Source organism: Oryctolagus cuniculus, chromosome 2 (genome assembly GCF_051225735.1).
Source record: "Oryctolagus cuniculus isolate XC-2025 breed Fujian yellow rabbit chromosome 2, ASM5122573v1, whole genome shotgun sequence".
Taxonomy (NCBI): Eukaryota; Metazoa; Chordata; class Mammalia; order Lagomorpha; family Leporidae; genus Oryctolagus; species Oryctolagus cuniculus.
Window position 1 is genome coordinate 187,179,090 of NC_142868.1, and position 16,550 is coordinate 187,195,639.

General features: G+C 36.0%; 1 protein-coding gene across 50 annotated transcripts in view; it reads left to right on the plus strand.

The window, feature by feature from the left end:
- Positions 1 to 16,550, plus strand: part of PUM2 (pumilio RNA binding family member 2) — a 94,946-nt gene that overhangs the window by 26,400 nt on the left and 51,996 nt on the right. For 23 of the 50 annotated variants that reach the window (XM_070069412.2, XM_070069416.2, XM_070069418.2 and 20 more), the window contains 5 exons: positions 8,275 to 8,383; positions 11,071 to 11,258; positions 11,834 to 12,003; positions 15,382 to 15,652; positions 15,869 to 15,962. In XM_070069412.2, coding sequence (XP_069925513.1) covers positions 8,275 to 8,383; positions 11,071 to 11,258; positions 11,834 to 12,003; positions 15,382 to 15,652; positions 15,869 to 15,962 — 832 coding nt within the window. Of the gene's footprint in view, positions 1 to 186; positions 306 to 1,373; positions 1,448 to 2,126; positions 2,782 to 8,274; positions 8,384 to 11,070; positions 11,259 to 11,833; positions 12,004 to 15,381; positions 15,653 to 15,868; positions 15,963 to 16,550 lie in introns of all 50 variants that reach the window. The other 27 variants (XM_089327803.1, XM_089327799.1, XM_089327815.1 and 24 more) reach the window with 5 other exon arrangements.

Below are 16,550 nucleotides of genomic sequence, written 5' to 3' on the forward strand. Positions count from 1 at the left end.
ACTCTTGTGGTCGAATCTTTATTTTGTCATATTCTATACCCCTAACATAGTATGGACTTTGATGATAGAAGATAACAGTAAAAAAGACCTAAGATATGTGATTAACTGCTTGCTCCTGGAGATTATTTTACTTTGGTAGATAGAGACCTTCATGAGACTCACTCCATCCAATGCTGTGCTCTTCAGATGCAGAGTCCAGTCACTCCTTTGGGCCACAAGAGGGCACCCTGCAGCTAGCTAACCCTCCCTTTCTTCAGAACAGCGTTTTCCAAAGAGTTTGTCATTTTCAGAGGACTGATTTAAGGGTGAGTTAAGGTGCTTAAGCTTAAGTATTGCCAAAATAAACTTGTTAGTCCAGTGCATAAGGTAAAAATTCTGGGCCCTAAACAGTTTTAGAGAGGGAATAACTTCTTGTTAAAAAAAACTACAGCTTTTGCAGTGTAATGGCTGCTTAGGCATTATTTATTCTATGGGGAAATGAAAAGAGGCAGTTGAAGAGGGCTGGTGTTCTTTCCTTGCCATTTGTTTTCTGAGATCTTTACAAAGCAGAATAACATCGTAAAAGCAGGTTTTGTACAGTGTTTCAACCTTCTAGTCTGTGACAAACTTGGACTCAGTGATTCTTTAAGAGCAAGTTGAGGCACACCCCTAAAATAATTCTAGTTAGATTCCCTACGCTTTACTTCCCAGTGTATATTGTGTATTGTTTACAAATTGGCTCTTTTCTAAATGATATTTGATAAATCTAAAGATTCTTTTGCAGTTAAAAAATAGTGCTAAAATGGTAATAAAAGTTTAGTTATTGGAGTGGAAGAAGGATATCTGGAGTTTTTGGAAAAGTGGAACTGGAATGCATAGTAAGGATACTTCACAGTATTCATGGAAAATGGACTTAAGTTTATTTTTGTGAAAAATGTTTTAAAATCCATGCATAATTTTTTCATATACATGTTTCCATTAACTTTTGAACACCACATGCATGCATGGATTTAAGAATTTTTTTTACATCAAAATAAACTTTCAGTTCCATTTTCCACAGATTTTTTTGAAGTGCTCTTGTATGTTCAATTTAAGAGTAAGCTTAAATCTGGGCTTTCTTAATGGACCTGTCAGATACTCAGAGTAAAACTTAGTAAGATTTAGATTGCTTGTTACCTGGTGGATAACTGCAGGTCAGTGTATCTGTGGCCTTCATCCAGTAAAAATACATTTCTAAAACAAGCTGTTTTTACTAATTAAAATTTTTCTTAGTAGTTTACCAACTAATACTGTTACATCTAAGAGATAGCTAAAAAAAAAAAAAAAGCAAAAAACTCAGATTTCTGTCTCTGGGTTCTCTCCCACAAGCCTTTCTATCTTTCCTCATCTCACAGGCAGCAGGGAACCTTCTGGGATTTCCTTCTTTGCCTGTCTCTCTCTCACCAGTCTTCTCCTCCTTTCCTGACAGGTGAGGTTTTTAGTTTTTGTTTTATCCCAGAATTCATTCAATGGAATAAATTAAAACCAGCCTTGATTTTCTGGCTCTTGAGTTTTCTGAAATTGTTTGTTGGGGGTTTTTTATTTTTCTTTTTGGTAATGCAAAATCTTTTAATGGATTTAGCCTAGTTTTGACTTTGTTTTTGAAGTAAGTTTTTGCTTACTGTGTCTTAAGTGTTGTAAATCTGTAATGTACAAAGCATTGTGTTTATATATAGGACTGATTCCAAATGTATTGTTTTTTTGTTGATCATATTGGCTCTACTGAGCCATCATCAGAAGAGCAGGCTCTTCTGGTTGTTCATCTAGAAATGAAAACAGATTTGTATTAATCTATTCATAAACTTTCCCTTTCTTTTTTTTCCCTAATAGCACGTTTTGTCAAAAGACCTACTGATTTGCAGTATGTCATGTGGCTTAAAAGGAGCAAAACTAATCCATAGGAGACTGAATTTAGTATATGTAGTATTTCGATCCCATACACCATAGAGGCATGTGTCTATTGTCTTCTCCAGGTTGTTGGTACATATACATGGGGTCTTCAAAAAGTTCATGGAAAATGTGTATTATGAAAACACTATGCATGGATTTCAAAAATATTTTTGCACCCAAATAAACTCGTACTAACTTGTTATAACATGTCTGAACAGGATCTAGTTTGAGACACTAAGAAGGATAAGACATCAGTTTGAAAAGAGCCCCTATCAGAACAACATGAATTCTGCTAAAATTGAAGCACGAACAAACATCAAGTTTATGGTGAAGCTTGGGTGGAAGAACGGTGAAATTATTGATGCTTTACGAAAGGTTTATGGGGACAGTGCCCCAAAGAAATCAGCAGTTTACAAATGGATAACTCGTTTTAAGAAAGGGCGAGACAATGTTGAAGATGAAGCCCGCAGCGGCAGACCTTCCACATCAATTTGTGAGGAAAAAATTAGTCTTGTTCGTGCCCTAATTGAGGAGGACCGAAGATTAACGGCAGAAGCAATAGCCAATACCATTGACATCTCAACTGGTTCAGCTTACACAATTTTGACTGAAAAATTAAAGTTGAGCAAACTTTCTGCCCCCTGGGTCCCAAAAGTATTGCACCCAGATCAGCTGCAGACAAGAGCAGAGCTTTCAATGGAAGTTTTAAATAAGTGGGATCAAGATCCTGATGCAATTCTTCGAAGAATTGAAACGGGAGGTCGAACCTGGCTTTACCAGTACAATCCTGTATGCAAAGCACATTCAAAGCAGTGGTTACCAAGAGATGGGATTGGTCCAGTCAAAGCAAAAGTGGACCGGTCAAGAACAAAGGTCATGGCAACAGTTTTTTGCAATGCTTAATGACATTTTGTTTGTTGACTTTCTGAAGGGCCAAATAATGCTAACATCTGCTTGTTAGGAGAGTATTTGAAACTTTAGCTGAAGACTGTCCACCACAACAGTGTTCCTGCTCATTCCTCTCATCAAGGGCAATTTTGTGAGAGTTTCCCATGGAAATCATTAGCATTTGCTTTACAGTCTTGATTTGGCTCTTCCTGATTTCTTTCTGTTTTATAATCTTAAAAAAAAATCTAAAGGACACCCATTTTCTTCAGTTAATAATGTAAAATGACTGCATTGACATGGTTAATTCTCAGGATCCTCACTTCTTTAGGGAAGGACTAAATGGCTAGTATATTGCTTACAAAAATGTCTTGACCTTGCTGGAGCATATGCTGAGAAATAAAATTTATATTTTAATTTTTATCTTTTCATTCTATTTTTTCATGAAATTTTTGAAGTTCCTTCATATAACTGGGTTCCTATTTTTTTTTTTTTTTTTTTTTTTTAAATAATAGGAACGAGGATCCTGTCTGAAATTGTTCTGGGAACCCAGAATTTAACCTTAAATCACTGAGTTATAAATGTAATTTGTTTTGAGAGTATTTTTAAGGTTTGCCATGATAAATAATTCTCCTTTCTTTTCTTATAAAATAATATTTAAAACATTAAAGATAATCTCTATAGCTAATATCTTAGGTTGTGTGGTAAAGTAGAAAATGTATTAGGAGAGTAAGGAGATTTGCCTTCTCTCAGGTATCACTGGTAGTATGACCTTGAGTAAGACTGACTTCTTTGAAAATAGTATTAAGGGTGACCTTTTCTTTTGAATCACATATATCCTAAATGTTCTAGCATTTATCTAAGCTATTGATGATAACTGGAATGAAAACGAGAATGGAAAACTGTTTAAAATAGTGTTGAAATAGCTAATCATGGTTTGTTCACCTAATCCCTATCTTACAATTCTATCTATAACATTATCCACTATTCTGGGGTGAATCTCATGATACCATCTTAAAGTGTTGTTTTTTTAATTATGCCAAATGGTGTTTTAATACTGGAAATTTATAGAAAAACTGGCAAATTAGACCATGATTGAAAAGAAATAGCTCTATGGTCGTAAAGTGCAAAGAGAAGAGCCCTAGAATTAAACAGATATGGATTCAAATCTCAGTGCTGCCTTTTACCAGCCATTTTTGTGTCCTTGAACAATGTAACTTCGGGCTCTGTTTCCTTGTGCAAAATATGATTATTAGGCACCTATTCTTTGTAAGTAATTGGGTTTCATCGTCCCACTAGACTCAGATTAACTGAAGAAAAAAAAAGATAAGTGGCTATAGACAAAATCTTTGTAATGATCTATTTAAATTCAGTTCAATATTGTAGGCTGGTATGTTATAATGTTAAAGGATTCTTAACTTGGGTTGTGAAGGTACCTAGTATTTAATATGGCTGCTGTGTGCTAAGCAGTTTACTTATTTTATTTTAGCCTCAAAAAAACTTCAGGAAAGGTAACCTTAACAGATGAGGAGACCGAAGTTCAGAAAAGTTAATAGGTTCAAAGCCACATAATAAAGCTTGAACAGCAGTTTGAATTCCTAAGTATCTTGATTATTTATAATATTAACTCCGATTGGAAGTGAAACATTTAACAATGTTTACTATTGATATTAAAGAATATTAGGAGTGGAAAAAATTTGAGGAAGTGGTATGAGTTGAAAATTAAAAAGTATTTTCTTTATTAATATAGACAAAATAATGTTTATAAAAACATTAATGGAAAAAGATAAAAGTGTATAAAAACACCATTGGGTTCTAGGGAATTACCTTGATTTTTGATTCCTACACAGTTTAGGTTTTAGCATTTTGGTTTTCCATGAACTTCTTTTGTAGGTAAAGTGACCTTATAGCCTCTTGCTTGGCCTAAGACAATACAAATGTCTGTTTTTGTGACTTAATTATTAATAACATTCCATTTTTCAAAAGTGTCCTAGTTTGTATAAGTTACCTGAACACTTTAAAACATAACAGAGACACATTTTAAATCGTTTTTTAAGTTTTCGAATCATGTTTATTCGATTGGTTTGGGGATTTTACGAAGCAGTTTGTATTAGAAAAATCTGAATATGGGTGTACTTTGTACAATGCTGGAACAGGAATTTCTATTTATTTTTGAGGCAGTATGCTAGGGTACAGACTAATATTTTTGGAGATGAAGTGGGCTGGCTGGCTCTAAATATGTCTTGAAAGAAAAAATATTGCTGGCTACTCAATCATAGCAAGTTAGAAGGCTGGAAGAGCAGATTGATAACAAATACTGAATTATCTGATCCTAACTTATAGCTTTTGTGAATTAGGGAACTAATATACAATGTTATTGGATAGTATATTTTACAGATGCTTGAGTTCTTCGCTTTGCTTTCAGTAAGCACTTTCTTATTTCTAGTTCAGTAAAAGAGTCTCCAGGGGCAAGCCTCTGTTTTTATTGTTCCAGTCAATAACCTGGTAACCTTTTCTTTTAAACTGTTAGGTTTCCTGAATGCCTTCTCCCATATTTAGTCCTTTTCTTGGCCACAAGCTAGTAATGTTTCTAAAAGTATTTGAATCTGTGTCTTAAGTATTTGAAACTGTCACAAAAAACAGTTACTAGAATGTTGGAGAAGACCTTGGGTAGAAGTGTTGAGTTTTAACTGCTGTATTACTTTCCTGTGGGTGGTAACTTACAAGTGTTTATAAAATGAAGAGATACTCATGTGCCATGCTTGGTAAGTGCTTGACATAGATTTTTTTTTCCCCTTTAGCTATGTATGTGTTTTGTTTTATTTTTAAAATTTTATTTATTGAGACAGAGATCTCCCACTTACAGATTCATTTCACAAATGCCCATGACTGCTGGGGTTGGGCCAGGCTGACATCAGAAGCCTGGAATGAGTCCAGGTCTCCCACGTGGGTGATGGAACCCAAATACTTCAGCCATTATCACTGCCTTGTAGGGTGCATATTACTAGGTAGCTGCAGCTTGGAGCAGAGCTATGGCTGAAATCTAGGCACTCTGGTAAAAATGCATCCAAGCCAGATCTTAACCACCATGCTTAACTGGTCCATCCCTTGCAATTTGCATTTTAGAGCAGTGAAGACTGGAGTCTCCTCAGAGGGAGTCTGTTAGAGAAACTTCTGTGTCTGTGGTAAACGTTTGTGAGTTAATTATTTTAGATTCCTCGTTGCTCTTATTTTGAAACTGAAGCATTTTTCTTAATGAAGTGTGAGGTAAAAAAGATTTCTTCAGATTCTATTTTCATTGGCTTGAAATGGCTTATTTATACAATATTTTGAAGGAATTGTCTTATTTTATTATGAGTAAATGTCCAGTTATTTAAATGTATCAAATATGATGATTTGATATTACTGTTAGCAGCTTTATATTTTGTTTGAAATTTTTTTAAAGATTTATTTATTTATTTGAAAAAGTTACACAGAGAGAAGAAGGGCAGAGAGAGAGAAAGAGAGAGAGAGAGAGGTCTTCCATCCACTGGTTCACTCCCCAGATGACTGCAGCAGCTTGAGCTGTGCTGATCCGAAGCCAGGAGCCAAGAGCTTCTTCCTGGTCTCCCATGTGGATGCAGGGGCCCAAGGACTTGGGCCATCTTCCACCGTTTTCCCAAGGCCATAGTGGAGAGCTGGATGGGAAGAGGAGCAGCCGGGACTAGAACTGGTGCCCTATGGGATGCCAGTGCTTCAGGCCAGGGCTTTAACCCACTGTGCTACAGCGCTGGCCCATGTTTGAATGTTTACAAAAAGTTTTGTAGTGAGATTTTAAAAATTGAGCAACAGTTGGTCCAAGATGTAGTTTATTACTGAGATCTTTAAGCAGATTATTGCTTAAAATGTCTGTGCTTTATAAATACAAATCATGTTCAGCCCTGGAAAATCCTAATATACAAAATTTTTTCTTTTTTAAAAAATAGAACTGTTTTCTTTGAAATTTGTTTAGCAAAAATGATCTGTAAATTAAAAACAAGCCCAAGTTACTCTCACTTCCCCCTTCTCTGCCCCATTGCGGTTGATAGCACTACTGGTTACCTTACTGATCAAGTTCGTATATTTCCTCCCTTTATCCAACTTTCCTACCATTTGTATTCAGATCCCCCCAGAATGTCTCCCAAATCCATTTTATTTTCTTAGTTCTTTCTGCCAAGTACCCTCTTCGAGTTCTTGCTGCCGTGGCCCTATTGTAATTCTCCATCTCTTTTTTTTTATTTATTTTTTTAAGATTGATTTATTTGTTTGAAAGTCAGAAGGAGAGAGAGAGAGAGAGAGGCCTTCCATCCACTGGCTTACTCCCCAACTGGCTGCAGTGGCCGGAGCTGCGCCCATCTGAAGCTAGTAGCCAGAAGCCTCTTCTAGGTCTTCCCACCCGCTATGCCACAGCGCCAGCCCCCAGTTATTCTTGCAACATGAATTATTTTCTAAGACAGTGTCATTCTTGCTAACCTTTCTTGATTGCCTGCTGCTTCAATGTGACGTTTCGTTTCTTTAGTATATCTTTAAGGGACCTTGTAATTGACCTGGGTAACTTTTCCAGCATCAACTCTTGGCCTTTCCATACCTGTTCTATGTACCGTGCAAAATTTTCTCAAGTTTTGCCTTCATTCATGCTTTACCATGTCTTCCTCATCCTTCCACCCCCCCAATTTGAGCTTTGAGCACCTTTCCCCAAACACCACAGATACATACTGTATTACCTCTTAAACCCCAATTCAGATATTAAATTATATTTTATTATAGTTTATATGTTTGTGAGCTCTTTGGAAATGAGGTCATTATTGCCACACAGAGGCAAAAAAATCAGTGAATAATTTGATCACAATCTTTATATATTGTGTGTGTCATTAAATAGGATAGTGCACAGAGCCTTCAGCTTACTGTCTCAGAAGTATTTGTAGCTCTTCTCTCTATATTTTCCGTTATCCACAACTTCCTGACTTGACATTTACTGATTGATATATTCAGGAGCTAGTAAGAGTTGTTCACTTTCATTGAATGATTGAAGTAAGAATGAAAAAAATATTTTCTGTCTTGGAAGACATAGGGTAAGAGGTGGTCTGGGGGCAGTACTTGGAAGTAAAGTGAAATTTTTGATCATTCCTATGGACATTTTTATTATGTTACCTGTTTTTGAATAGCAAATTGAGTAAGCCCTTTGAAGGATTTTTCATATAAAAAGCCCAAGAACAAAAATGTTTGAAAAGTTAAAAGTGGGCTTTGATTAACATTTAGACCTGGAATTACTAGAAACAGTAGGTAAACAAGTGGAAGGTTATTTTACTGTTAACTGTTAATGTGACAACTTAAAAAGTAGGTTACTCTGAATCCTCATTAGTGTTGAAAACTGATATGTATCTGGTGTTGATGTATTTGCTAATCCTACCATACTTTATAATTAGAATAAATTTTAAATGTAATTTTCTCCTCCCTAAATAGCTTTTGCCAACCAAAAAGTTTTGGGAACCTGATGATTCAACAAAAGATGGACAAAAAGGCATATTTCTTGGGGATGATGAATGGAGAGAGACTGCATGGGGAACTTCTCGTAAGTTATTGGTATATGTGTGATAATTACGAATAGATTCAAATGTTTGTTTAAAGCCTGCTTATCTCCAGACAGTATTGGGAGAAAATTCATGATGTCTTTGAGGATTGCATAAATCATTATAATGCACTTTTTCTTTATATTATTTCTTTTAAAGCAACAGTTAGGCCTTGTCTGAGCACAATGACTCAATTAGAAGCAGTTGTCAGATTTCTCCCATCTTCAGTTTCTGTGCCTCATACAGAGCTTCCAGCAGCGCCAGACTGGGACAGAAATCCGGAGGTTTACAACCTCTGGTCCGCACGTGCCACTATGAGGAAGGCCCAGGGAAGAATTTGCCATTTTCAGTAGAAAACAACTGGAGGTTGCTAGTTACATTGACTTTGTATCTTGGATCTGGATTTGCTGTATCTTTCTTCATAGTACAATACCAACTGCTTAAGAAATAAGGATGTTTTAGGTTATCCATTTAACAGTGTTTCAAGAGGTGCAGTCTTTGAAAAGTGGATCAAACTCTTGAACTCATAGCATACTAGATATGTTTGTAAGTAAACTTACTACTTGAATGCTTAATGACTATTTTCTTATTTAGGGAATGTGGTAATTGAGCATGTGCCAACTTTATTATTTGGATAATATTCCAGTATTTCTTAATCAAGATGTATATGATTTAGGTTGTTATATGACCTATTTATTTATTTTTTGCTTTTTTGGATTAAGACGTTGAAAATTTATGATAAAAAATTCAAGTTTAAAAACAATTGCAGAGGATTTTCTTACATTTTACAAAAAAGGTAACTGGTTAAAAATTCTGAATTTCCATTAAAATAGAAGATACATTAAATTAATCCTAGGGTTTCAGTCTTAAATTGTATTAAATGGCAATAACAGATTGATTTAATTTCTACTCTCTAGCTTTATTAGACATTAGCTATACTCAGAATGCAAGTAAACCGATGTGGCAACACAGAACTCTCCTGCCAGAAAGGGAGCAGATCTGTGACTGTTTTGATAAGTTGTGGGGAGACTCTTAGGAGCCCTAAGGAACAGTTAACAGAATAAGTGGCATGTAAGAAGTACAGCTTACAGGCGTTGCCATATTTACAGTAAAAGTGAGTAGTGTAGTTTCATTCTTAAAATAGCATATCATTTTGCTATGTTAAAAATATTTCTGAGAAGTATATGGATAGACCTGTTAATCCGTATTTTACAAAGAAACTTTCTCTTTGTTAAAGTTTAATGCAGCTTACCTAAGTTATGAGTAGTGACCACAGTAATAGAAAACAAATTTCAGATGATAATTACCAATTAACTTAATACTTTGAGTGTAGATTACTAGGTATTTCTTTCCTAAATCACTAAAATATATTAAAAGGTTTTAAAACTTCTTTATACTTTGAAAATTTGTTAATGTTAAGCCAAAATAATTGCCAAAAAGTAAAATTCAAAAACTAAGGAAATTCTAGAATGCATGACTGATTTTTATAGTCAGAACAGATTGAAAACTTTGATAACAGCTAATTTGCACCCTTCATATTTAGCTTAAATACCACTTTTGAGATTCAAAGACTGAGAAGACCTGATTCCCCCTACCTCCTGCACCCCGCATCTTACCAGTTTTCAAACTATCCTGGATTATTTTTGTTGAAGCACTTTTTTTTTTTAAATGATTTATTTATTTGAGAGGTAGCATTACAAGAGAGGGAGAGACAGAGGTCTTCCATCCATTGGTTCACTCCCCAAATGGCCACAATGGCTGGAGCTAGGCCGATCTGAAACCAGGAGCCAGGAGCTTCTTCCAGGTCTGCCATGTAGGTGCAGGGACCCAAGACCTGGGCCATCTTCTGTGGCTTTTCCAGGCCATTGAAGAGAGCTGGATTGGAAGTGGAGCAGCCAGGACTCCAGTGATCACAATGGCTAGGGCTAGGCCATGCAAAGCCGTGAACCCAGAGCTCCATCTGGGTCTCACACATGAGTGGCAGAGGCCCAAATACTTGGGCCATCTTCCGCTGCTTTCCCAGGTGCATAAGCAGGGAATTGGAACTAAAGTGGAGCAGCCAAGAATTGAATGAACACTCATATAAGATGCTGGCATCACAGGGAGCAGCAGCCCAACCCACTATGCCACAATGATAGCCCTTAGAAGGGATTTTTTTTTTTTTTGAAGATTTTAGTTATTTATTTGTGAGGCAGAGTTACAGAAAGAGAGGGAGAGACAGACAGAAAGGTCTTCCATCTCCTGGTTCACTCCCCAAATGACTTCAACAGATGGAGCTGGACTAATCTGGAGCCAGGAGCTCCCTCTGGGTCTCCACATGGGTGCAGGGGCCCCGAGTACTTGTACCATCCTCAACTACTCTCCCAGACCATGAGCAGAGAGCTGGTTGGGAAGAAGAGCAGCCCGGTCTAGAACTGGCGGCCATATGGGATGCTGGCGCTCCAGGCCAGGGCTTTAACCCGCTGCGCCACAGCGCTGGCCCCTCCTGTTTATTACAGAATGACTGTTACCTTCTGTGTTTTTATGATTTGTGTCCCAGCCATTGTCAACAATTAATAACATTTTTGTAAAGACCACAATAAAATTCAAAATAAAATTAAATGATTTTTCTTATATTAGTATATTTATGTAATCACATTTTCTGTAGCTTATAAGTACAAGTATGTAATTGTATTATTTCTTCACACAGACCATTCAATGTCCCAGCCTATTATGGTACAGAGAAGATCTGGACAGGGTTTTCATGGAAACAGTGAAGTAAATGCAATACTGTCTCCGCGATCAGAAAGTGGAGGCCTTGGTGTGAGCATGGTAGAATATGTATTAAGTTCTTCTCCTGCTGATAAATTGGATTCTCGATTTAGGAAGGGAACTTTTGTAAGTATTTTGAAAAAAGAAATAGTAAACATTTGCTCTGTGCTTATTTGGTTATATTACTTTTATTTTTAAGTCAGTTTTTTCCTCCCATCTTTCCTACAGCTAAAGGAAATTGTGTGGCTGTTTATGCTATTGTTTTCTTCACTTGGCCACTTCTTGAAATAGATGAAATGATAGAATTATTAGAAATATTGATGACCTTAACCATGTTACAAAAAATTTAACCAGATTAAGTTAGCAACATGATTGGCAAAACTTATTGTTTACTCCTGGTAGACCTTGGTCGGAAAGTAACAAAATTGTTGATGGATCAAGAATGTTCATCTAGTTTGTAGTGTTTCTGCTTTTCTGCACCACTGTAGTTAACGGTGCCTTAGCCCTTTTGTTATAAATTCATTAATTTGTACTCAGTTTTTTGGCCTTTGATAAATTAGTTCACTACAAAATTTAAATAGATTCAGTGCTTTTATTGTTTACCTGTACTGTAGTGTAGCTTTAGGTTACCTTTGGTACCTTTTGTGTGTGTGTGTGTGTTTTTAAGTTTTTCAGAATCAAACAGATTCTTTTATTTTCAGGGCACTAGAGATGCTGAAACAGATGGACCTGAGAAAGGAGATCAAAAAGGCAAGGCTTCTCCATTTGAGGAGGACCAAAACAGAGATCTTAAACAAGGAGATGATGATGATTCTAAAATAAATGGCAGAGGTTTGCCAAATGGAATGGATGCTGATTGCAAAGATTTTAAGTAAGATTTTAACTTTATCAAGAAAAAAAGCATATCTCTTTAGAGATTATTATTGGTTGATGTGACTGATTTTGGCATTTTTACATTTTAGATTTATTTCTGTTGTACTTTATGTTAACTTGTTTTTATAAGCAAAATTAATGATTATGAGAAATTTAAAAAACTTTGAAAGTCTTGATAAAGTAAAAATAACACATTATTTTCAAACCTGCTAAAATTTACTGAATTCCGGGTTTTGTAATTTTTTTTCCTTCTATTGGGTTTTTTTGAGCACCTTTAAAGAGTTTTCCTCTTTCTTCTAGCCTTTATTTTCTACCTCTCCAAAAGCTTTTGTTTGTTTTTTATAAGATTTATTTATTTGAGAGGCAGAGTTAGAGAGAGAGGCAGAGACAGTGAGAGGTCTTCCATCTGCTAATTCACTCCTCAAGTTGCTGCAACAGCCTGAACTGGGCCAATCTGGAGCCTGGAGCCAGGAGCTTCTTAGGGTCTCCCATGCTGGTACAGGGGTCCAAGTACTTAGGCCATCTTCCATTGCTTTCCCAGGCCATTAGCAGGGAGCTGGATCAGAGTGAAGCAGCTGGGACTCAAATTTGCGGCCATAAAGTATTCCGCTGCTGCTGTGGACACAACCTACTATGCCACAGCACTGGCCCCTCTTTTAGCTTTTATTCTTAAAAATGAAGAGAGAGAGTTAGCTTAGTAACGCTGACCTTTCTTCTAGTAATATATGAATTTGTGCTAATACTAGGTATTGTTCCTAAAAATAGGAAGTGGGGAACTTATTAGAGATGTCAGAAAGTTAGCTTAAGTTCAGAGGTCCTTAAGTTAATCACTTTTAGTCAAATATTTTCTTCTAATCCTTAGTCTTAGGTAGTATACATCCATTTGTATAATAATGATTTGTTTCTTAATACTGATTTCTTGTACTTTATACTTTAACAGTCAGATACTTTGGAGCTTATACCTGAAAATGAGCTGTTTCTTTTAGATCTTGTGAATGATGGAATCTTAGATGACATTAGAGTGTGGTACGTGGTGGGTTATATACTTGCACAATTATTTCCTTTAATTATCAAAAGCAGAGTAACAATATGTTTTTAAAAACCGTGCCATTTCTCTTTGTTCAAAATGCAAAAAAGCATCCAAAAGCAGTAAACTTCTTGACAGGAAATTAATGTTATCCAGTTTGTTTCAGAACCTTATCCTGATTTTACTCTGGCTGTTACGTAATTCGTGTTCCAGTCAAGGGCTTGCAAAGTCAGTTGATTATAAGCTTCAGATTACTCATTTATAATTGAAGTGTTAACACCCTATCAACTATAGCAAGAAAATAGCACCACTGATGAATTTTTTTCTAGTGTGTCCTTTTTGCTATATATTTTACTTCATGTAAAAGGTTATATGTCTCTTATAATATAGTATGAACCTCATATTTATTAGCATTTCTAGTTTTAGATACATGTTTGAAATGAATTATTTTAGATACAGTATTAATTACCACTTGACATTGTTTCAAAAGAATGGCTGTGACCATATGATTACTATGCCAGCGAGTCATTAACAAATAAGTCATCACCACCTTACTGGAATAGGATTGAAACAGATGAAAGAATTGTAGGAGGCTTTATTTTTTTAATTGGCTTATTTTGACGAAAATCCTTTTCAGCTTTATTATTTTTTCTCGTATGTTCCAAATGAAAAAAATGCAAAAAATTAGTTGTGTCTGAAGGGAAAGGATTTTGACATCTTCTAACCTTGCAAAGACAGCAGTTAATTTTAAGTAAAATGTAGATTCATGTAACTATCCAAACAATCCCTATAATTAAGAAATTGCTTCATAAACTACTCTACATGTTAGCAACTTTTTGGTAATTGGAGCTCCTAAAGTAGCAGATGATGTTAGATGTAACAACTGACATTAAAAGCTACCTAAAGCAGTTATTACCGTTTACTTAATACACTTATGTTTGAATATACCATGAATGCATGGCTCCTCAGAACAATAAACTATTTCTCTCTTGTAAGGGAAAGGATCCTAAAGTTTAGATTATGGTGAATGTTAAAAAAGAGAGAAGCTGATGCTTAAAATATAGTTCAATGTTAAATTTCTTGGGAATTTTACAGAGGCTATGGTACAATAGCATTTTGTTTTTACATAAAAGATTATTTGAAAGGCAGAGGTAGAGGGGGCCAGAGAGGGAAAGAGAGTGAGTTAAGGTAATCCATCTACTGGTTCTCTCCCACAAAAGCCCACAGTGGTTGGGGCTGGGCCAGGCTGAAGCCAGGAGGCAGGAACTCCATCCGGGTCTCCCACATGATTGGCAAGGGCCCAAGAATCTACATCATCATCTGCTTTACCAGGTGCATTAACATAGACCTGGAGCAGCCAGGACTCAAACTGGCCATTAATATGGGGTGCCAGTATTGCATCGGCAGTTTAAACCCACTATGCTACAATGCCAGCCTCATAGAAAAATTTTTTTTAGTGTAGAATAATACTTATGCTGTATATACTTAATTTTTAACAAATATGTTACACGTTTCCATTTTTTTCTGATGGCTTATACTGAAACAGTAAAGATACCTCTGAGAGCCATCATAGAGACCTTTCACAAATAGTTTCTTTTGTGGACATTAGTTAGAACCACAAAATCATCTTCAGTCTCAATAAGGAAATAGACCTGAAACGTGAAATGATTTGCTCAAAAATTATTGAAAAGATAAAAGTCAGAGGCCAGCACTGTGGTGGAGCAGGTTAACGCCCTGGCCTGAAGTGCTGGTATCCCATGTGGGCACCGGTTCTAGTCCCCTTCCAATCCAGCTCTCTCCTGTGGCCTGGGAAAGCAGTGGAAGATGGCCCAAGTCCTTGGGCCTCTGCATCCATGTGGGAGACCTGGAGGAAGCTCCTGGCTCCTGGCTTCAGATCAGCGCAGCTCTGTCCATTGCGGACATCTGGGGAATGAACCAGTGAATGGAAGACCTCTCTCTCTGCCTCTCTTCTCTCTGTTACTCTGACTTTCAAATAAATAAATAAATCTTTAAAAAAAAAAAAAGAAAAGAAAATATAAAAGATAAAAGTCAGTAATCAGCTTTTTGTCTTGGTTTGGTGCCCCTCCCCCCCTTTTTTATCTCTGAAATTGAGTTTGTGAGTTTTCAAATTGAGACAATGATCATTAATATATTGAAACCACATCTTAAAATTCTTAAGAAGTTATATTAAATAGAAAAATATGGTGTAATGAATGGATTAGTGACCAGGAATTCTTTATTTGTTATTTGTATTTTATAGCATCTCTTTTTCCTGATTTTCCTAACTTCCCATTTCAGTTTTTGACTTCGTCCTTTTGCTCATAGTGCTTTTTGGTTTTGTTTCCATAGTCGTACTCCTGGAAGTCGTCAAGCCTCTCCAACTGAAGTAGTTGAGCGCCTAGGCCCCAGTACTAATCCTCCAGAGGGATTGGGGCCTCTTCCTAATCCTACAACTAATAAACCACTTGTTGAAGACTTTTCTAATCCTGAAACTCAGAATCTGGATGCCATGGAACAAGTTGGTCTGGATTCCTTACAGTTTGACTATCCTGGTAATCAGGTACCAATGGACTCTTCAGGAGCTACTGTGGGCCTTTTTGACTACAATTCCCAACAGCAGGTAAAGCATACTCCTTTAAGAGGCTCTTCTGAAGTATTTACTGGGGCAGTATTAACATAAATGATGGAGTTCTTGAATATTTAATGTTTCATTGGTTAAAATGTCTTTGTAATTAAAAGTGCTTCAAATAAATGTTTACGTATTTTGCTCACCACTTTCTAACTAGAAATGAAATGTTTTGACGATAATCTTTGTATAAAATATTTTCCCTGATAGCTCTTTCAGAGGACTAATGCACTCACAGTTCAGCAGTTGACTGCAGCTCAGCAGCAGCAGTATGCGTTAGCAGCAGCTCAGCAGCCCCACATAGGTGAGTCTTCACAAATGGCCATTTGACTAGGCTGTCAGAAACAGTTTGTATTAAAGTGTTTGGAATTTTTTTATTTACTTGTTGATGATACTTTGTTAGACTTTGAGACATCTCATTGAGATCAAAGGATATTAACTAGGGGACAAATTTGTTTCTTTTTATGTTGTTAATGAAAATCTGTTACTTAATAAAAGTTGCCAACATGTAAAGTTTTTTTCCCAACATGACATCAAGAGAGTTATGCTAGAAAATTCAAGTGTAAGTATTTGTATTAATTATCAAGTCAAAATGTTCATTTTAAAAACTATTTGAAAAATGGGAATCCCAAGAACATTTCTTAAAAATATTTTCTCCTTTTAAGTTAATTGGCCTTTGACCTTTAGTCTTTACTGTAATTTAAATCATTTTAATTATATTTTTTACTGTTAGATTTCAAGCTTGTTACATGTTACATTTTTTATATTGGGGTATTTTGTTTTCCTTAACTGGTCCTGGTCATCCCCCCATGCAAACTCTTACTGTTTATTAATACAGCTAAATCATAGAGATAGCTGTTTATTAGTTATTTCCCTTCTTTGTGATTGTGAT